We start from the raw sequence: 23,127 nt of genomic DNA, 5'->3' as shown, positions 1-23,127 counted from the left end.
TTTCTCTACTATAACCAAATTAACTTTATTAAAAGGCAAATCTGATCTTGTCCGATTCCATTTTAAAACCTTCTTAAGGTTCTCAGCTCTAAGGAAAAGTCCCTGCTAAGACCAGCATTCATCTCTTCACAGCCTATCACTTATAACTCAGCCCCGCCCACTAAACTACTAAAGCTCCTAGAATGTTGTCTCCTCCACCCTACCAGCATCTCCTGAAAAGGGTAACTCCTACTAGTCATTCAAGTATCAGCTTAAAAGTTGTTTTCTCTATCGAGGTCCACGATAATAGCTCCCCAGCCCTCAACTAACTTCAAAGTCCTTCCTCCGTAACTTGATACTACACTCAACTTACCATCTAAAACTATAATTAAATGTTTATCTGCTTCTTGAGTTATCTGGTAAACTCTTTGAGGATGAGAATCACACCATATTCAGTTTTATACCCATTGTTTACCACAGTTACTGGCACACAGAACACCTTCAATAAATATTACTTATTGAACATAATGCTAAAGTCCCATGTTCCCAACATTTCCAATTTGAGAATATAATCATGTTTATTTCCCTGTTTGCTTATAAATAACTTTAAAACATGACAGCCCAATAGGTAGAAGAAAAAAAAATCTGGGGCTTTACCCTGAAGACACATTTATTATGGCACAGAAAGCAAAATCAGCACTATTTTTTTCAAAGAACAGAAAAAAATATATTTCATAAGAACTTGTTATTCTGGGGGATGGGAGGGAGCTGCTTTATCTTGGCCCCATCCCCAGAAATCACAGTCACCAAACTGGATATGATTCTCAGTTAAAACAAGCAGAGCCATGAATAGCAAAAGAATATAACGAAACTACTGCTCAGTCTGGAATGCCATCTGAAGACCACGAGGTGACAAGCCTGGATGACTAAACAGAAAGACAAATGAGCCTGCATTCCTGATAGCACTGTGGAACCACTATACCAGCTCTGGACAGTCTACCTCTAATTTCTCATTACTTGGGGAAAATAATCCCCCTTGTTTATTTATATGACCCTTTTTTGGATTTCTGTGGCCGCTGAACATGATTCCTATTTGATGAGAAAGTCAGAAGAAAGTTTAGGAAAAAGTTTGTTTAACCTAGAGAGGAGAGAGAGATTCTCAAGACAGGAACATCAAAAAGTCTTTAAAAGACAGATATAGATGATTGTATTGGTCCATTTTCACGCTGCTGATAAAGACATACCCAAGACAGGGAAGAAAAAGAAATTTAATGAACCTATAGTTCCACATGGCTGGGGCCTCACAATCATGGCAGAAGGCAAGGAGGAGCAAGTCACATCTTACATGGACGGCAGCAGGCAAAGAGAAGAGAGCTTGTGAAGGAAAACTCCCCTTTTTAAAACCATCGGATCTTGTGTGACTTATTCACTATCACGAGAACAGCACGGGAAAGACCTGCCCCCATGCTATGATTCAATTAACCTCCCACTGGGTCCCTCCCACATCATGTGGGAATTTAAGATGAGATTTGGGTGGGGACATAGCCAAACCATATCAATGATTACATGAAATGCCAAAAGAAAAATTTACAATAAATGATACCATAAACTAAAACAAAAGCAAACTTACAAAACTTATTTGCAAATTAAATTAAAGGATTATATCCATAATAAGGGTATCAAAGAACACCAACATATTAGTAAGGGAAAAAATCCAACAGGAAAAAATGAGTAAAGATATGAATAAGCAATTCACAGAACTGAAAATCAAAATGTCCAACAAATATATTGAAAGATGGCTAGCCTCATAAGTAGTTAGGGAAATGCACCACAGGAAACTTTTTTTTTTTGAGATGGAGTCTCGCTCTGTCGCCCAGGCTGGAGTGCAGTGGCGCAATCTCGGCTCACTGCAAGCTCCGCCTCCCGGGTTCACGCCATTCTCCTGCCTCAGCCTCTCCGAGTAGCTAGGACTACAGGCGCCCGCCACCTCGCCCGGCTAATTTTTTTGTATTTTTAGTAGAGACGGGGTTTCACCATGGTCTCGATCCCCTGACCTCGTGATCCGCCCGCCTTGGCCTCCCAAAGTGCTGGGATTACAAGCGTGAGCCACCGTGCCCAGCCAGGAAACTTTTTTTTTAAACTCATTTTATTGTAAAAGAAAAGCATTCAGTGACAGTTTATACAGGAAATAATTACTCTCAGACATTAATGGTGACAATAAGAATTGTGTCAATATTTCTGAAAAATAATTTAGCATTAATTATTAAAATTAAATTGGTATATACTATGCACAAAAATATTAATTATAATATTATTCATAATAGAATACTAGAGACCATCTATATGTCCAAAATGAACACAGTTAACGTTTCAGATATCTACTGCTACAGAACAAACCATCCCAAACTTAGTATCTTAAAACAGTATGTTATTTTTCACAACTCTGTAGGTTGGCTAGCAGTTTCTCTGCTGTTTTCATCTCTGGCTCCTGTGCATTCAGCTAAAGGGTCAGCTGGGCTACTAGGTCCTAGATAACCCACTTTCACATCTGCTGGTTGGTGCTTGCTGTTAGCTGGGGTATCTTGGTTCTCCTGCAAGACACATCTAGTGCTTCCGTACACTAGACCAGCTTCCTCACACTCAGCTGCAAGAAAGTATTCCTTGAAGCCTCGTAAGGAGTTGGTTCCTGAACTCATAGATCACTTCTATCATATTCGTTCGTCAAAGTAAGTCACGAGGCCAGCCAAGACTCAAGAAAGAGATGGAGAAATAGATTCTACCTTTAGACAGAAAAAGCAAAGGCACACTGCAAAGAAGAATGCCTACCAAAACAGGAGAAATTTATGACTTAAATATTCTACCACTGGTAGGCAGGTACAGGTGTGTGTATGTGTGTGTCTGAATGTACACACATACTCACATGCACAATGAAATACTATGTAAGTTGTTAAAAAGAATGGAAAGGTTTTCTAGATAAGTAAAAAAAAGGTGTAGAATATTTAATATGGTATGTTACCATTTGTGTGTGGGGAAACTATGTGTATATTCTATCACATATATGTATGTTTGTAAATTCTTGAAATAGATTTAAAAATTAACTATTAGAATATGTAAAGGGGTCTGCAAGCTGGCTGAAGATGCAGGGCAGTGAGGTCATGTTGGGAAGACTACCAGAAGTGCAGGCTAATTAGCCTAGAGGCGAGGACAATGGGTGTTGTGTGGAAACAGAGAGCTGCACGGAGTCATAGGCCCAGGGAAGGGTTGTGGATCCACAGAGGCAAAAGCCAGCAGGCCCCTCAGTTAATGATGCATGTTAGCAGGGGTAGATGAAGGTGGGAGATGGTCTACATGGCAGGGAGAATGGTAGCCTACTGGGCAAATAAGTAAAATAACTGGGGAAATGATAAATATATTCAGGCTAATGCAAAGCCTAGTTTCTTACTGCCAGAGAAGGCATTCATAAACATTTAAAGGGAGAAGGCATTCATAATCATTTAAAGGGAGAAAGCTAGGAAAAACCCTGGGGTGTTGGACTAGAATTGGAACTACAGGAACAACTTTATGATTCTGTAATATGTACACACAGGTACAGAAATAACTACGTATGTACATGAGTGTGTGTTTTGCATATGTGTGTGTATACAAACCATATACAAGTGTCCTAATTCTGTCTTCTATGACAGCTTGGAAGCAATGACACTCCAGTAGCAATGAGCACACTAAGTCCCCAAATCTTTGTTTTTAAATACCATCTTTCACAAAAACAAACAAACAACCCACAAAAAAACAAAAATAGGGCTCCTTGGAGAAATGGCTGATTCCAGGGCTCTAGCCCTGGAATCTACTTTGTCTACTCTAGTAGACAAAGCACAAGATGAACCAGGAACAGCTTGTTCTGCCAGAAAGTCCTAAGGAAATGCACAATCAATGAGATAGGGGCAGGATATATGGGCAGACAAGCCAGCTTGAAGAGGCTACCATTGGCTAAATCAGGAATACCTTAAAAAGCAAAATAAATAACAATAGCAACAAATCAGAACACATTTCACAAAATCGAAATCCATGAGTCTTTACTGCTTTAATTTTAATAAATAAGAGAGAAAGAGGTGAAACCCCATCTCTACTAAAAATACAAAAATGAGCTGGGAGTGGTGGCGGGTGCCTGTAATCTCAGCTACTTGGGAGGCTGAGGCAGGAGAACTGCTTGAACCTGGGAGGTGCAGGTTGCAGTGAGCCAAGATCACACCACTGCACTCCAGCCTGGGCAGCAGAGCAAGACTCTGTCTCAGAAAAAAAAAAAAAGTAGTACCTCATGACATAATACCAACTAATATGTATAGAAGAAATAACAAAAAAATATTATTTGGCAATCATCATAAAAGTGGTTAATTCAGGTGGGAGTCATCAATGACACCCACCAAAGCTAATGAGTGGAGGGTTGAGAAACAGGATACTAGCATAATTTTGGAATACATCTCCACAAACACTAATCAATCACAAAGGGCACAAATATAATCTTGCCAATATCACTACTAGTGGCATGGTTTTACATTGTATGCCTCTGGATGCAACACACTGAGAAGGGCACACAGCAGCACTTCTGTGGTATTACTGCCCAGAATGCATGACCTAATTGGAATCATGAGAAAGAATCATATAGATCTAGGATGAGGGTCACCACACAGAATACAGAGCATAAACTTATTAAAACTATCAAGGACATGAAAGATGGAAAACTGAGGCTGAAGAACTATGAACAGACATAACAACCAACTGTAACATGTATTCCTGGATAGGATCCTGCGCCAGAAGATAAAGAGATATTGTTGGCATAGTAGATGAAATTTGTATAGATTCTTTGGACTAGATAGCAGTGTTGTATCCATGTTGATTTTCTTCTTTGGACAGTAGTATGTTGGCTGTATAAGGGAGTGCTTATTTTTAAAAAACAGACGCTGTAGTGTTTAGGGGTGATGTGATACCATGTTGGCAGTTTGCTCTAAAAGGTTCAGAAAAAGACTGTAATGAGTATGTATGTATGTACAGAGACAGAGAGAGAGAGGGCAGGCAATAGAAGAAATTAAGCAAAATATTAACAACAGGAGAAATCTGGGTGAAGGGGATATAAGAAATGCCACTGTTCTGGCATTTTTTCTTTAAATTTGAAATTATTTCAAAATGTTTTTTTCATCTGAAAATAAAGATGTGATATAGAACATCTAGTGATAGAGCAAATGTGAATCACCTATTGCCTAAGGCCAGGAAACACAAAGAAAACCCTGGCCGAATATGTTGATTTACATACTTTCCTTTACCATACTCTGAAGGGACGCATTAACAAGAAGGGCAATGTTTTTATGTCTATTTGGAGAACTAAGAGCATCTCAATGAACTCTCCCTTCTCTTCATGGATTTTAAACGAACATTTTACAGCTCGATGAGGAAAGGAATCTTGACTTACTCATCTTTGTAGACCCAGCACCTAGCCCATTTATAATTTAGTCATTGTTAATGTCCTTGAACAGGAATTCTACCTCCAATATTGTTTCAATGAGAAAAATATAGTAACTTGAGTAGCAAGGATTTTGCTACACTGAAAGGGAAGGACTGTCTATGTTAAGTTAAAATTGTATGTCGGACTGAAGACAGAAAAATATCAAGGATTAACTTTCTTAGGAACTCAAGTATTAAATATCTGCTCTAAAGTCCTAAAAACAGAAGAGTGTATAACCAGTAGTAAAAATCATTATCCTGAGAATAGCAAACTGCTAACAGTTTTTGGTTAAAAATTAATGATAGAATAAAATGTTTAGGATCAAAATAAGGCTTTTGGAGAAAAGAGTTGACAGTGGAAAACCATGTTTTAAAAAATGCTGAGTGTCTGAAAAATTATTACAGAATGATATCAAATTACTGATAAAGCATATATCCTAACAATAATGAGTATGATAATTTTCAAATCTGAAAGAATACATTTTCATTGCAGAAACTAAAACTCTCCAAGGCCCTTAGTTGCCAAAATCAAACTCAAAAATTTTAAAAGCTGAACAGATTTCACATGGCTCAATACTCTACCCTTCCTGGAGAATACATACATTTTTAGCACATTTTAAAAGCTTGTGGTCCCATTGCTGAACTAGAGGGAAAAAAAGGTAAACATGCCTGAAGATCTGTTACAGTTAACCATAATGAACTTTAGAATTATGTCTTTTCAAAAGTTGAAACGACTGAAAATTAATTTTGATAGTATATAATTACCTGCTTTATTGATTTATTTATTTTTAGGCAGAGTTTTGCTCTTGTTGCCCAGGCTAGAGTGCAATGGCGTGATCTCGGCCCACTGCAACCTCCGCCTCCTGGGTTCAAGTGATTCTTCTGCCTCAGCCTCCCAAGTAGCTGGGATTACAGGCATGTGCCACCACGCTCAGCTCATTTTGCATTTTTAGTAGAGATGGGGTTTCTCTATGTTGGTCAGGCTGGTCTCGAACTCCTGACCTCAGGTGATCCGCCTGCCTCAGCCTCCCAAAGTTCTGGGATTACAGGCGTGAGCCACCGCACCCAGCCAAATTATCTGCTTTGGAACACAAAATATACTAGCACCTTATGAAATTAGGATTTTTCTATTCAAAGCAATATTAGAGAATTAAAAACTGTTAATGACCGTATAACAGCTTCTCCCCTTTAAGGACTGTACATCAAATCTTTTTGAGAATATTACAAGGAAAAAAAATACACCAGATTCTGTATGGCTTTTTATTATTATAATAATTTAGTTTAGTTTATTTGTGTGTGGGGGGGAGGTCTTTAAATGGAGATAAAATATATTTTGGGACTGTTCTAAGGATTAAATGAGATAATGTATGTACAACACTTAGCATGGTGACTGGCACAAATTAGGCACTCAATAAATGGCATCTATCGTGCTTACTCTTTTTTTTTTTTTTTGAGACGGAGTCTCACCCTGTCACCCAGGCTGGAGTGCAATGGTGCGATCTCAGCTCACTGCAACCTCCGCCTCCCAGGTTAAAGTGATTCTCCTGCCTTCACCTCCCGAGTAGCTGGGATTACAGGGGCATGCCACCACGCCCAGCTAGTTTTTTGTATCTTTAGTACAGACAGGGTTTCACCATGTTGGCCAGGCTGGTCTTGATCTCTTGACCTCATGATCTGCCCACCTTGGCCTCCCAAAGTGCTGGGACCACAGGCGTGAGCCACAGCGCCCAGCCACTTATTCTTATACAGAGGATATGAAACAACCTTGCAACAGGGTCAAGTGGCTTAAAAACCTGTAAGAGAAGCCAATAAAGGCAGGTGAATAGAAATCACAGTCAAATATCTAGACTGGTAACCTCAATGAGGAAAGGCACCTTGACTAATTTACCCTAGTAGTTCCAGAACCTAATAAAGTGCTTGGCACACACAGTAGATGCTCAATAAAGGTTTACTGAAATGAAGTGGACATGAAGGTATCTGGAAGGACAGGCGCAGTGGCTGACATCCGTAATCCCAACATTTTGGGAGTCCAATGCAGGCGGATCACCTGAGTTCAGGAGTTTGAGATCAGCCTGGCCAACATGGCAAAACCTCATCTCTACTAAAAATACAAAAATTAGCCAGGTGTGGTGGCAGGCGCCTGTAGTCCCAGCTACTCGGGAGGCTGAGGCAGGAGAATCGTTTGACCCCAGGAGGCAGAGGTTGTATTGAGCTAAGATCACACCACTGCATTCCAGCCTTGGCAACAGAATGAGACTCGATCTCGAAAAAAAAAAAAAAGAAAAAAGAGAGAAAGTATCTGGAAAAGAAAGAGGCAGTCTGAGGTTGTCTGAAAAATAAACTGAGAATCCAAAAATTACCATTCCCCCTAAGGAAGTCACTTTGAAAAGTAAATTAAAAACCTAAACATTTTTAGATCAATGTATAAAAACTCCCCACAGACTGGTCTCTTTAATAATGACTTAGTCCACTCCCAAATCCATTTTGGCAAATGTGTCAAATATTTGAAGGAAATATTTAAAAACTTAATCTAAATAAATGTCATATGCATCTTCAAAGGGGGAAAAATTACCAAAAGCATTGAGGAATCTTTTTCAACTTCATTTCAAAAACATTCAGATTAACTTAATTCATAGTTCTTCCATCTACTTATACATGAAAATGAGCTTGCACTTTTATCTACAAGCAAGTTGTAAATACATATATTTCACTTTCACAAGTTTGAGTGCATATCCCAGAAAAGAAAGAGGAAAGAAAACCCACTCTTTGAGAAGTGGGCAGTGCCATAGGAGTACAAAAGAGTGGCTAACAAAACTTCCCTCCCATGTTTCAGGAGTCACCTACTTGTTAGAGCCCTTGTGTACAGCACAGTCTGCACAGTTTCAGACTCCTTACATATTGAAAACTCAAAATTTTCGGTGTAGTGGTCAAGGGAACAGTGAAATAGGAAAATATAGTCCTATCTTCCCCATCCTACCCCAAGGAAAAGAGAGAATCAACAACATTTTTTCTAAGACTTCTCCAAGATAGCGCCCAACACCTCACTATAGCACCCTACTCTTATTCGGAAACTGAACAATTTTACAGAAAGCAAAAACCACACCCTTAATAATACACTCAACTCTGTACAGTGCTTGGCTTCTGTGCTAAGTACATTTCCAGAGAGAGTTGGAGCTACATCTCCTGAGCCTACTTCAAATTAAAATCTGTGAACAGTGAGAAGTTACAAATCAGATAATAGCCCAAAATCAACTGCTGAAAGGAGGTTGGGGGGAAAGAATCATTAAATACATCCATCTTTCTTAATGAAATGACAATGTTTTTCAACAACACAAAACACCAAAGCTACCAGTCTACACTACACAGTAGTTTGCAGAATAACAACCTGCAGTACACAGTAAAATTATTCTTAAATTATCGTTTGCTTCCTATGGTGCTCTGAAAAGTAGCAAATGCATAAAGTCATATAAGAGCTATTGTCCAATCACTGACAGCATTAAAATTATTTTTAAATCTAATTTCTGGAAAGTTCTGCAGTAGCAGTTTAAAAAGCAAATCAAATTCTAATGAGAAAAAACGTCTAGTTTAAAAATCTGAAAATACACTTTGAAGACATTCACAGTTTAAGCAGCAGGAGGGTCATAGGCACCAAGGTGTGTAACATCTGTGAGTGGCTGATACAAAAAAAGATTTCTCTGGAATTAATGATTGAAAATAATTATCAAATACAATCTAATATGATCTTTAAAAGTCTCTTGTCTCAAAAGCAACAAAGCAAAAGCTTGTAACAAAGCAAAACCTTTCAATACAAAGATTTTTACACCTTACACATACCCACATACTTCACAAATTAAGAACTAGATGAAAATCAAAACACTAAAATTTAAAGGTATCTAAAATACAGCAGTATCTATTTGAAACAGCAGACTCTTATCTTTACATTTATCTGTCAGATCTACCAGTAAAGCTCTTCTGAAATGGTCATTTCCATACAAGATTGTTCGATATGCCATTCCGTGTGAATAGAGCTTGGGAGACTAATTCTCAAAATCTCCTCAGGAAATGCTTTATTACAGCTCTACTTTCAATGTCCTGCGACTCAAACAGCTACGTACAGAAAAACAGCTCATACACAGGGAGAAGAATCAGAATACAGGGGAGTGCTCCATTCTTTTGTTTTGGTGGCAGAAGCTGCAAAAATAAAGGTTCACTGGAGCCATCTGCACCTATCCCCACCCATCACAGCCCTGCAGAGCACTTTTACCCATCTGCTTCTCAAGACTCTAGCCCCCGAGGTCGGCAGAACCCGTGGTTTTCCACGTCTCAAAGGATAGGGTTGGGGGTGGGGGGGAAGGCTGCGAGGAAGGACACAGATCCTTTGAGGACAGAGGGACAAGGAGATGCATCCAGATGGGGAGGATGGGACGCGTCACGGAGACCCGGAGGCTTGTAAATTCTCTGGGCGAAAAGCCCTGTAGGGCACAGAATGCTGCCTGTTCAGGGATGGAGACAGACAGAAGAACAATGCTCCAAAACAGGAGACAGCCACACTCCTAGTAGATCCGGGAGGGTGTGAACTAGGTAGCTCTGAACTCGGAGCCACAAATGGGTAGAGGCAGCCTCAAACACATCCGTACCGCGAAGCTGAGACTTACGGTTACTTCTCCCGCTGAGGATAAGGGTCGCAGTTCCGCCTCCGCCGCCCCTGCCTCTACAGCCGAGCTGATGACCTCAGGTACCCTACCCGCCCCACCCACCCGGACGGTTGCCCCTTCCTCGGCGGCCCGGGTGCACCCGCCAGGCGGAGGCTGATGTGGCCGAGGGTGCGCACTGGCGGCCCGCGGGAAGCGCTGCGTGAGCCGAAGGCGCCCACGGCGAGGCTCAGACTGGGTGGGCGCCCCCCATCCCTCTCCGGCCGCTGCGCCGCCTCACTCGGGGGAGGGGAAGAGGGGGCGGTGGCTCTTGCCTCCGCCTCGCAGTCAAGTCCGGCTCATGTTCCAGCCTTGCGCGCGCGCAGCCCCGGCCGCCCTCTCCCCCTCCCCCGCCTCCGGCTCCGGCTCCGGCTCAGCCGCTGGCACCCCCGCCGCCACACCCCTAGTCTCCTAGTCGCCTGCCACCAGCCCCTGAGAGACTGCAAGTCCAGTGAAAAGGAGCAGGAACGGCAGCGGCTCGGCCGCCGACCCGGAAGCTCTTCCGCCGCCAACCGCGAGGCTGCCAAGGGTGTGAACCCGGAAGCGATTTCATAGCCACGGTAGCGGCGGGGTGGAAAGCTAAGGCCTTTGAAGACCTGGGACCCCATAGTTTCGGGAGAGGGTGAGGGGTGAATGGTGCTGAGGTGCGAGGAGAGGGAAGGACAGTAAAGAGCAGGTGGGCAAGAGGGTCTCCGATTCCAGAGACCTGAGCTTTTGGGGCGCGGGTGGGGAGCGCGGGGGAACCCTCAAGACGGCTTTCTTTTGGCGACTGAGGGTTTTTCTGTCATAGGAAGCTGGGTCGGGATGCTGTGCCTGGGAGGAGGGAAGGAGGAATGAGAAGGCGGTGACGGTCCCTGCCCCCCTTCGCCAGGTGACTGTCCCACCCTTTTAGTTGAATGTAGCGGCCAGAGAGGCACTCGCGGCAGCCCATACGGGTGGGACCTCTCGGTGTCCTTCGGGAAACAGGAGGAGCAAGTTCGACTCCAGCGAGGGAAAACAGAGGTGGGAGACTGAACCATCTCCACATCTAGTTGCCCCAGGCAAGGAGTTTATTTTTCACATGTAGTTACAGAGAAACCATAGCCACTTTTTGGGTGGAAACTGAGCAGAGAGGCTTACATTTTTCCCCGGTAGTGGACGTTGACGGGTGGTGGCGCAGGAAAAAACCTCCCAGGCAGAGTGATTACGTATTTTTGTCATTGCAGGGAAAGGGATTCACAGCTTGTCGTTCTAACTCACTTCTCCCCCTCTAACTCACTTCTCGCCTCTACACCTTTCTCCACCTTCTAAGGTTTTTGACTTTCATCGCTTTTTCTACATGTTTTTAGCCTCACCAGAAGTCTTTCATCTCGCTGGTCTAACTCAGGATCTCAGCCTCATTATTTTCTTACTCTTCTGGAGTGCTTACGTGCCTTTACAGTTTCTGTTTGCAAACGCTGTCTAGCATACTAAGAGGATGTTAGCAAACCTGTTCCATGGACACTAAATGGCAGTTGTACATCTCCCCTCATCAGTCATAGTGACAACCAGAAATGCCCTCCATATTTTCCAGTGATCCCAGGTAGGTGCCACCCCCCAATTAAGGACCACTTCCACTGCTTTATTTATAAGATCTTGTTACTTAGGCAGCATATTATCATTTGTGCCTAACATTTTCCAGAATGGAGTGAGCCATATAACAAAATGCCACGTTTCCTGTACTTATTCACTTGAACCCTTATCTCAGACTCAGTCTAAACATATTGCAAGCTCTAGTTATACTTTCTCGTATTTTAGTTCAGGCTACTCATTTTCTATCAGTTTGTATGTGTTTCTCCCTTAGCAGTTTTACCTTCCTATGTTAGTTACTTTTGTTATTTTCCTGTCTTAAGCCTTTGTTTCCTTCTTTCATGTCACTGGAAGAATGTAGATTTTAAGTAGTCAAGTACGAATAGTTCTTGAAAATGAATTTTAAGAATATTTTGGGGATATGGTAAAAAAGTATTTGGTTTAAGAAAAAATACTCTCATAGTTATGTCTTTTTAAAATCACATTTGTTTACCTTTTAAAAGTTCAGGGTTCTTTGCAGTATTAATTAAATATTCTAGAGAAGTGATGAGTATTGACAAAGTACTTTGCTAGTAAATGTTTTCTTAATATGAGTTGACCAAGACAGGAATTGATTTGCTTTAAATTGTGTTTAGAAAACTAAGAGTTGCTTGATTTCTCTTTTAGGTCCTTAATAGATAAAATGGTTTCTGTAATTGTGCCCATGTATCATACAGTGTATTCACAATACAATGTCTTTTTTTTTTTGGGGCTTGCAGTCTTCAATGCGTCTGTCTCATAATTTGTAAAGGTTTATTATCTTGAAGTCATTGTTAATCTGTGGTGAAAAGTAATTGCTAAATAGAAAGTCTGAGAAGAAAAAGGCCTCATCCTTTTCACATGATGTAGGAAGGTCTGTTGCATGAGGTGGGTTTTAAGAATGATTTTATACAAAAAATGGAACTGAAAAAAATTTCATGAAGTATATAATGATAAAGAATGATATGTCTTCAAAACTTTTCACACAATGAAATGTCTCTATCCTAATGTTTCACTGTATTTTTTCTAGTGAAATATCTGTAGGGTTTTTTTTTAATCTAAATCAATGGAAAGTTTTAGAATTTAAAATAAATTTGAAAATTATTTAAATTATTTTATTTAAAATTTTTGTACAATAATTTTAATGGTTGTTTTAATCTTAGGCTAAAGTTTATGTAAAATGCCAAAAGCTACTGTATTTTAAAAGAATTTCTTCTTAAGGTAATTTTACAATCATAAGGCACTTTTTAATTATTATTTAGGGAAGTGAATTAAAAGTTACAGAGTGACATTTTCAGTTGCAGTGGAAGAAACAGGATAAATTACTCTATCTCCTCTCAAATAACATTCAAAACCCTTTCTTGAAAATGGTCTATCTTGAGAGTTGTAGCAGTAGGGAACTCATTAAATATGAAGAGATAATTTTAATGCCTAATGATTTTTAAAAAACTGAAGAAAGCTCATTTCAACATAGCTGGGAAAGAAACTCTTTCTTTAATGTTCTTTTAGAAATTTACTGACAAATAAATGGGGAGAAGCTTTTTCAAAAAAAGATAAAAAATAATCAGTACAGAAAGATGCACTTTAGTGTAGCCATGAAAGAAATTTATTCAGTGAAGAAAACTATTATACAACCAAGATTGTGGTTGAAATTCAGTCACTTGTTGGAAATTGCGCAATGGAGACTTAAGATTTAGGGGGACAAAGTATATGCATACACACACACACACACACACACACACACACACACACACAGTGAATATATTTGGAATAAAAAATTTGGATTACTGACAGGTGTGGTGGCTCACGCCTGTAATCCCAGCACTTTGGGAGACCGAGGCAGGCGGATCACTTGAGGTCAGGAGTTTGAGACCAGCCTGGCCAACATGGTAAAACTCCGTCTCTACTAAAAAACACAAAAATTAGCCGAGCATGGTGGCACACGCCTGTTAATTCCGGCTACTCAGGAGGCTGAGGCAGGAGGGAGAATCGCCTGAACCCGGGAGGCAAGGGTTGCATTGAGGCGAGATTGTGCACTGCACTCTAGCCTAAGCAACAGAGCAAGACTCCGTCTAAAAAAAAAAAAAACAAAAATTTGGATTATCAAGGGAATTGATAAGGGAAATGGAAAAGATGATTCTTAAATCACCATCAGAAAGCTTTTATCAACTGACCAGATAGTTTTGGTTCTGTGATAAGCAACTCCAAAGAAAATTATATACTATGCTTTAGCTCATCCAAATGTCTAATATCAAAGTTCTCCTTGCTAAAAGTTCTAGAGTAAATGTCAATGGATATAAAACATCTACCATTTCCAGCTTCCAAACTGTTAACAGTATAATATTCACTTTTGTAATTTATGGAAGAAGTGTATATTATTCTGAATCACTATTTCAAGTCATTATTTACAAAATATTTTATAATCACTTTTTTTTGGCCCCAAAGGCAGATTCTTACTATGCAGTTAAGACCTATGAAAATGTATAACCTATTTTAAAATGAAAAAAGAAATACAAAGGAAATCTGAAATTATCAGCTAAGGTTTTGAGTAGTTGAACAGTGAAGATGCAGTCAAAGTCATTCCTGGCTTGCCTTTTAGGCACTATATATTCTAGGATAGAGAACATTTTATTTTTTTTAAATTTTTTTCAACGTGATTATTTGGAAATAAAAGTTTTCAATTTAAGATGCATTACTTTTTTTTTTTATCTTGCCATCAAATGTGTCATTTAATCTTTCAAATGATTTTTTTATTTGTTTTATAAAGCAATGGGAAATCCAGAAAACATAGAAGATGCCTATGTTGCTGTTATTCGTCCAAAGAATACTGCCAGTCTCAATTCTCGGGAATACAGAGCTAAGTCATATGAAGTAAGAACATTTAATAATAATTTATTTCTACCATTGAGTGTCATTCTGTATTATCATTCACATATAAAGCCTTATTATATCTTGTAAATTTGTATTAACAAGCCATTTATTTTAGGTCTCTGCCCATTATTTTGTCTTTTTTCTGCCGCGTGCGTTTTGACCATTTGCTGTTTATTGACATGTAGGTTATTAGATATTAAAGGTTACTTGTTTGAGTTTTTCTTACAATATATAGCTTTCAATTTTATTACAGTTTGTGAAATGGCTCTCAAAAATTAAAAAACCACTGCAAAAGTCAGCTCACTTAAAATTTCAATCTAAACTTTGTTTTTGGTTATTTTCCCAAATAACTATTTTTAACAATTCGTTTTAAAATACTTTTTTGCCTTAAATTTTTAGACAATTAAGTTACTTTTCTGTAGTCTTGAATCGTATTTATTAGTAAACATGTAATTAAGGCTATATGTACATACATATACATATATATAACTTAATTGTTACTTTTTTTATGCAACAGATTTCAAGCAATATGAAATACTTCTAATTTAACCTAATTTATCTAGCATTTCCTTTAAACTGCTTTTTTAAGGTTGTCTGAAACCTGTTAAAGGGTACCGTAGGGTTTCTCAGTAGGCTACTGCATCAGCAGTGCTGTAGTTTACCATTTCTCACTCCTGTCTGCACTGTAGAAGCACCTTAAAACTGTAAGAACCAGGCCCCAGACATTCCCATCTGTATGGGATGGGGCTGGGCATTGCTATTGTTTTAAAGCTTCCCAAATTATTCTGATATGCAGCTAGAGTTGAGAAAGACTGCTAGCTTATTGTAGTATTCTAGGGCAAGTAGACTTTATTTTAAGCTTTCTCTTAATGTTGTTTTTCTCATCTAAGATTTTGTTGCATGAAGTTCCCATTGAAGGACAGAAAAAAAAGAGAAAGAAAGTTTTATTGGAAACGAAACTTCAAGGCAACAGTGAAATAACACAAGGCATATTGGATTACGTAGTAGAAACCACCAAACCAATTTCTCCTGCAAACCAGGGTATCAGAGGTAGGAAACTTCTTTTTTAAAAAACACATTGTTTAAAATACTTGTGGAGAAAGATTCTTTTAAAAATATACACATATTAAACCAATTTTCTTTTTATGTTCCTTTACATTTAACAAACTTGCAAAAAAACTCAAGTGTTTTTTAAGGTACACCCAAGCCCCTTCAAGATGTAACTTGACAAATTTTTTAAAAGTTGAAAAGTATTTAAAGAATTCACAATATTGATGTGAAGTGTAGTTCCCTAGGTAAGTATCTTTTAACTACTATTCCTATTTCTTTACTTAATGACAGAGGAAACTATACTCATCTCTCCAAAACTAAGTAAAAGTTAATATTCATGGATTAGGGAAAGTCCTGTAAATTACCAAGTAGCAGAGGTTTTCTTCCTATTTGGTCATAGAAAGAAGACCCTTTTCAGAAAGTCAAACTGAATTGTGGAAGTATTAACCCTGAAAGATTGAGGCCCCATTTAAAATATTACATAATGGATAGATTAAAAATTAATGATCCGTTTTCTCAGGCTGTAGAAACAGATGGCAGTCAAACATTACAGAAACTACAAACTATATCCAAGATTCAGTTACTACAATTTTTACTTTAAAAAGTAAAAGCAATTCAGTCAAGCAGCAGTAGAAAACAGTTATTAGTGAAGTAAAGCATACCTCTCTATGCCTACTTTTTTGGTTTTTCAAAGCTTATTTAGTGTATATTTTTATAGGGATTAGTTGTCTGATTCATCTGTTTCAGTAAAGAGATTGTTTTTGTTGCAGAGATACAGCCAAATACTGTGGTTTGATTTATTAGTTATTTTGGCTATTTGTTTTCTAGAGATACATAACTGAGCTATAAGCCTGTGTTTCATAACTTTTGGAGGTACCATTCACTGTATTTTAGCTCCCTGATAGGTTACTTCCCCTAATAGAGCCTGAAGAGTTTTTGTGGGTTGGGACTGTAAGCATTTTAACTCAGGATTATAAGTAGTTCCTACTTATAAGACGTGGGGCGCAGTGGCTCACGTCTGTAATCCCAGCACTTTGGGAGGCCGAGGTGGGTGGATCACGAGGTCAGGAGTTCGAGACCAGCCTGGCCAATATGGTGAAACCCCATCTCAACCAAAAATACAAAAATTAGCCCGGCGTGGTGGTACACGCCTATAGTCCCAGCTACTCAGGAGGCTGAGGCAGAAGAATCACTTGAACACGGGAGATGGAGGTTACAGTAAGCCAGGATTGCGCCACTGCACTCTAGCCTGGGCGACAGAGTGAGACTCCGTCTCAAAAAAAAAAAAAAAAGTTCCTGCATATGATCTGTGATAAACACTCCGAGTCTCAAAAATAGAATCCCTTTTCTCTAATTACCAGATTCACTATATAATAAGATGATCATGAAAGCAATCTTAGCTTATTAAAAAGGTGGAGGGGGCTATCCTTTTTTGGGAATCAAGGCATATGAAGACTCTCTTTGGATGCCACAGGTTGGTCAGTCTTATTTACCTCAGTCTTGGACTTCTCTGATAAATTTTCATCTGAACTTATTCTACTATTGCCAGATTGTTACAGTTATCAGCATCTATCCTGACACCAAATCCCTGAGACAGAAATCTGATTAGCCTAAATCACGTATTTGAGCTGACAAATCATTATAGACATAAATTATAGACAAGTCATAATTTGTTATGAATTAAATAAGCTCTGCCACTAGGTCCATTTACCCAGAGGAATATGGAAGAGATCTCACTGTTAACGAAAAACTTCCCCTGGTCCAGAGGGCTGGGTAGATTCCCTTAGGAGGAGTTATGAGTAACAGTCACCGTGAAACATATCTAGCACCATTTTGCCCTGTATACTCAGACATAAAATGTACTAATATATTTTCAGGGAGCTTTTAACAAGAAATTAAAGTAGAAAAGTTTAATATATTAATGAGCCATACTGTATCCTGAGTATCCTATTTGTTTTTCTAAATCTATGAAATATTTTTGAAGTAATAATACCTTATATAAACATCACATGAAAATCACAAATGACTATTAGCAGTAGTTAGGCTTAAAATTTTTGTACTGTGCTGTATGTCATTTACAAAGCACTATCACACTTATACATGAAATTCTTAAATTGGTTCTGTTGATAGGTAATGATTTTCACATCTATAAAATGGGAATGGAGGCATAGGCTGTCTCCTCCTATAAGCATTTCCATTGGTAAAGGAATTAGGACTAGAACCTTCATCACCTAACTTGTCAGTGCTTCCCTGCCCCACTGACAGATCTCATAGTTACATATATAATTTGCAAAATAGGCATTTAAATAATGGATCGTAACTGGATTTGGGGAAACAGCAAGGCAGGAAAGATTAAGCAGAGACAAGACTTCAAGCCAGACAAAAGAAATAGTGCCTCTGAAGTATATTAGAATGTTGTTCTGTATCTAACACTTATATTTTGTACAAGTGTTAATTTTGTAAAATAATTGGGGGCTATAATATCGAAGGTCTTAATAGTCACAAATATTGCCTCTGATATTTTGTGAATAAGTGAATCTATTTGAAGTCTTATCATTTACCTGCCCACAGAAGGCAACCCACCTGCCTTCTAGGCATTTCTACCTGGGTCAGAAACGAGGTTCTGTTTCTTATGGTGAGGAAATTGGAAGCATTGAAAGTATAACAAAGGTCTAGAGAATGAGGGGTTTTAGAATACAAGACTTGTAGGTTATTATTTATTAATAACTTCCTGCCAATTCAGGAAAAACATTAAGAATGGTAGTTACAATTCAGAACAATAGTTTGTAGCCCAATCAGATTTTAATAAAACCTGAAATTGAGGATGGAGGTTAAATATTAAATGAAGAGCCACTAAACGTTAAGACTTTGAAACTTACATATGCCAGAATATAATAAAATTCTTACTGTCTCTATACTAGATGAGTGAGGTGGTATATGCATATTGACCCTGCAGAGTACATTGTTGTTCTGCCTTCTCAGCTCTTAGCAGAACAGTTTTCCTAGCTATGCTTAGGAAGCTTCTCTTCTAGGGGTCAAGACCAGGACCCTAAATCTACAAGGATTGTCCACAGAATGATTTTGCATTTATCAGTTTTTATTAGTACATATAATAAAATTTACTTAGTATATTTCAGTTCCTCTTAATGCTGCCTTTTAAAGTATCTGTTTTCTAATTCTCAGGGTAATTTATAAGATTTAAAAGTGTATTATTTTTGTTTTGCTAACTTTTTAAAAATGATTAGGAAAACGAGTTGTACTAATGAAAAAATTTCCTCTGGATGGAGAGAAGATGGGCAGAGAAGCATCATTATTTATTGTTCCATCAGTTGTCAAAGGTAAAGTCTAAATGTATCTTACAAATCTTTATATACTTTAGATGCTAAGTAAAGGTCTATTGAGGAACTTAGGAATTTGCATTCATAGTTACTGCTATAATATTATAAAATACATATTTTAAAATTAATAGAAGGGAAATATGTTACTTAAAGACGTTTTGATTTCAAAATAATATACAGGCTTCTTGGCTCAATAGTAATGTTTTTGTTTTAGTTTTTAAAAGGATGAAGAAATGAGGAGGGAAGGCATAATTGAAATTTAAAGTGCTCAGGTTACAATAAAGGATTTTTCTAAAGATATGCCATAGATAAAATAAAAATTGATCCTTAAGTATTCTTGAAAATTAACAGATTATGATCAGAACCTATCTTGTATTTGGGACAAGAATCAATAATAGTTCTAATATACTCTGCCTAATAGTAATATTTTTAAAAAGGAAATCTAATGTGAAAATGTAATATTTTATTCCTTTGACACCCTGGCATAATAAACACGTTGAGTTTCAGTACAGACCTTGCAGCCTATAATTTTGTGACCTTGGGCAAATCTCCTCTTTAATCTTTAGCTCTTTATTTGTAAAATAGGGACAATATTGCTACCTGCTCCCACTTATTTCATGGTGCTGGAAAAATTCAATGAGGTATTAGATATGAAATCACCTTGGAAACTATAGAGTACTAGCATCATGTAAGATAGCAGTAATACTGATGATATACTGTATTAATCACCCACCATGGGACATCCCATCAGCCTGCTGCTACACAGTGCTGACATGTATTTTATTAGCCAGCTGTAGCATTCCAGATATATTTTTCCAGGCATACTTAGGTTAAAAAGTTCAGTATCTTAAGTAGCACTGGAATTCTTATTAATGAGTTTTACAACATTGTTGAGGAAGATAAAGAGGAAACAGTTTCTGCAGTCCCCCAAAATTCTAAATGTTGCATTTACCTGAGTGGACAAGGTCACAGAGCTAGTCATCACTTGAATCCAGGCCTTCTAGAACAATTTATTTATACTTAACAAGTTTTAATTTTTTAACATATATTTTTAGATGAAAACATGCAGATGTAAACCTTTTATATGGTAGCATAATTCTTCATTTTTCTTTTTCAGATAATACTAAATACACATATACCCCAGGATGCCCAATTTTTTACTGCTTACAAGATATTATGCGAGTCTGTAGTGAATCCAGTACTCACTTTGCTACACTTACAGCAAGGATGTTAATAGCCTTGGATAAGTAAGAAATGCCATTAGAAGTATCTTTTAATTAATCAAATACATGTTTATAGTAGAAATTAGTTCTGATAGATACAGACACTTTGAGAAGAAAATAATGAAAATAATATATGTATTAAAAAATGGTAAGTTTTTCAATTCTAATATAAAAATGAAAAACCCGAAGATAAGGTTGTCCTGGCCTGGGTACAGCATGTTAATTTTATTTTTCAGAAATGGCAAACACTGCCCTGGCTTAAGAATTAAGATTCCCCTGTTATGAAGCTATACATTTAATACTGAGTTACTCTTATCAGTGAATAAGTCATTCAACTTCTTATGCCTTTGTCTTTCTGTAAGAACAGGGCTGATATCACCTACATCTCAGTAGTTTGAATTTTAACAGAACTTTTATGTTTTTTGAAAGGAGTTTTTATTACTATAATGGCATATACATTTTAAAAATTTATTTGCCATATCCATTAACGAAACTTTTATTAATAATAAATGAAGTATTTGTATACTGACTTGATCTTTATAGATCATATGAACATATTATCACATGTGCCCCTAAAGTATGTACAGTATTATGCATGTTTTTTTAATTGTTAAAAAAAATCAATTTGCAATATAAATAAATTTTAAAAATAATAAAGTACTTAACACTAAATTAAAATTATAAAAATCTGAAGGTAATATTCACAAGTGTCATATATCAGAGTTAGATAGTAATCTACCTTTTTCATCTTCACTTTCGAACGGCTACTTCTTCCTCTTTTTTTATTTTGCCAGGTGGTTAGATGAACGTCATGCACAATCTCACTTTATTCCAGCTTTATTCCGACCTTCTCCTCTTGAGCGGATAAAAACTAATGTCATAAATCCTGCATATGCTACTGAATCAGGTCAGACAGAAAACTCACTACATATGGGCTATAGTGCACTAGAAATAAAGAGTAAGATGTTAGCCCTAGAGAAAGCAGATACCTGTATTTACAACCCTTTGTTTGGATCAGATCTTCAATATACAAATCGGGTAAGAGTTGAATGAATTTTAGCTCTGATTTAAAAGACGTTTTATCTCAAGCGTAATTTTTTTTTCCTGAGATATATACATCTATTACTAATTATAAACGTGAAGGCCTGGTGCAGTGGCTCACGCCTGTAATCCCAGCACTTTGGAAGGCCAAGGAGGGCAGATTGCCTGAGGTCAGGAGTTCGAGACCAGCCTGGCCAACATGGTGAAATCCCGTCTCTACTAAAAATACAAAAATTAGCTGGATGTGGTGGCGTACCCCTGTAGTCTTAGCTACCCCAGAGACTGAGGCAGGAAAATCGCTTGAACCTGGGAGGCGGAGGTTGCAGTGAGCTGAGATCGCAGCACTGAACTCCAGCCTGGGCATCAGAGCAAGACTCATTCTCAATCAATCAATCAATAAATAAAAATTTAAAATAGAAACATGTAAACATTTAAGATGACAAAGCTCTTAATGGGTTTTTATTATTATTTTCCCTTTCTAGGTAGATAAAGTGGTAATAAATCCATACTTTGGTCTAGGAGCTCCAGACTACTCAAAAATCCAAATACCTAAACAGGAAAAATGGCAGAGAAGCATGAGCAGTGTCACAGAAGACAAGTACTGTTTCGGTTTTACTCCACATTGCTTTTATAAAAACTTACATTCTAATTTAAAGTATTGTTTAAAATTATATATGCAATTTGTGTACATTGTAGTCACTACTGAGTTTACAGCTGCTCAGTGATATAAAGCTTTCATAGATGTGTCACATTTCTTTTGAAACAATTTTTACAGTCCTGTTTGTATTTTTCAAAATTTCTTTTTAATGATTAGGGAACGACAGTGGGTAGATGATTTTCCTCTCCACCGAAGCGCCTGTGAAGGAGATTCAGAATTACTAAGCCGTCTTCTCAGTGAAAGATTTTCAGTCAACCAATTAGATAGTGACCACTGGGCACCCATTCATTATGCATGCTGGTAAATGGAATATTTATTCTTTTCTTTTTAGAAAGAATACATTTTTAATTATAAATGTTAGTGCTTCTTTTCAAGACTGTTCTCATTCCAAATACTTTTTCTCTACTTGTTTGCCTTAGGAGTTTTCTGTTTTGATCTTAGATGATTGTATATGTGCCAATGTTCAGAACTGTAAGGTCTGCCCCATGGGGAACGTACTGTTAGTGTTCTTAGGCATTGCAAGGTCATATAGTAGGATACTTAATGACTAGTAAATGTCGTTGTAGAGTACAAGGTCACTTATTCACCCTTGCAGTTTCTCTTGTTTTGTACTGGGATTATGTTATGCTTATCCTTACTGGAAGTTTGCACGTGTTAACTACTTACGATTTGACCTTGTGTCTTGTTATAAAAGTATCCTTTTAGTGCTTTGAGAAACTGTGGTTATTAAGAAGCCCTCAAAAGCCTTCATTAGAACCACAGCTTTCCATTATGTTAGATACTAGTGTTGGGACAGGTTTGGGGTTAGCTCTTTCCACTAGTTGCCCAGTGTAGCTCTTGGTCTCCTTCTCTCACATAATTATTTTTCCCCTCAGTTGGGCTGGGTTGTTAGTGTTTAGAGTAGTAGTTAACTGTTTACTATAAGTCATCTTCTAGAAAGGGTATAATAAAGTTTTTTACATTATTTCTGTAGGAAAGTTGCTCTTCACCTATTGTTTAAAGTAAGCTTCCTTGGCTAATTTAAGAGGTACCGGCCAGGCCCAGTGGCTCACACCTGTAATCCCAGCACTTTGGGAGGCCGAGGCGGGTGGATCACGAGGTCAGGACATCAAGACCATCCTGGCCAACATGGTGAAACCCCGTCTCCACTAAAAATACAAAAATTAGCTGGGCGTGGTGGTGCATGCCTGTAATCCCAGCTACTCGGGAGGCTGAGG

The 23,127-nt window shown here is 38.0% G+C and overlaps 2 protein-coding genes across 15 annotated transcripts in view; one reads left to right on the top strand and one right to left on the bottom strand.

Annotated features, from left to right (window-relative positions):
• The window catches only part of ANKIB1 (ankyrin repeat and IBR domain containing 1), a 153,050-nt gene extending 142,395 nt beyond the window's left edge, over positions 1 to 10,655 (bottom strand). Inside the window, exon 1 of one of the 2 annotated variants that reach the window (XM_003252435.4) lies at positions 10,128 to 10,655. The gene's annotated coding sequence lies outside the window, so the exon portion shown is untranslated. The remainder of the gene's footprint in view (positions 1 to 10,127) is intronic. The other variant, XM_030822066.1, reaches the window with a different exon arrangement.
• The window catches only part of KRIT1 (KRIT1 ankyrin repeat containing), a 44,969-nt gene continuing 32,370 nt past the window's right edge, over positions 10,529 to 23,127 (top strand). Inside the window, exons 1-11 of one of the 13 annotated variants that reach the window (XM_030822070.1) lie at positions 10,529 to 10,839; positions 10,954 to 11,165; positions 11,492 to 11,724; positions 12,470 to 12,617; positions 14,497 to 14,600; positions 15,491 to 15,650; positions 18,896 to 18,988; positions 20,106 to 20,235; positions 21,006 to 21,249; positions 21,735 to 21,850; positions 22,067 to 22,210. In XM_030822070.1, the coding sequence (XP_030677930.1) occupies positions 14,499 to 14,600; positions 15,491 to 15,650; positions 18,896 to 18,988; positions 20,106 to 20,235; positions 21,006 to 21,249; positions 21,735 to 21,850; positions 22,067 to 22,210 (989 nt within the window). In that variant the 5' untranslated portion in view covers positions 10,529 to 10,839; positions 10,954 to 11,165; positions 11,492 to 11,724; positions 12,470 to 12,617; positions 14,497 to 14,498. Of the gene's footprint in view, positions 11,725 to 12,469; positions 12,618 to 14,496; positions 14,601 to 15,490; positions 15,651 to 18,895; positions 18,989 to 20,105; positions 20,236 to 21,005; positions 21,250 to 21,734; positions 21,851 to 22,066; positions 22,211 to 23,127 lie in introns of all 13 variants that reach the window. The other 12 variants (XM_030822069.1, XM_003252426.3, XM_030822068.1 and 9 more) reach the window with 12 other exon arrangements.

The sequence above is a fragment of the Nomascus leucogenys genome, chromosome 11 (genome assembly GCF_006542625.1).
Source record: "Nomascus leucogenys isolate Asia chromosome 11, Asia_NLE_v1, whole genome shotgun sequence".
Classification (NCBI taxonomy): Eukaryota; Metazoa; Chordata; class Mammalia; order Primates; family Hylobatidae; genus Nomascus; species Nomascus leucogenys.
This window is presented reverse-complemented; position numbering and strand designations above follow the sequence as displayed.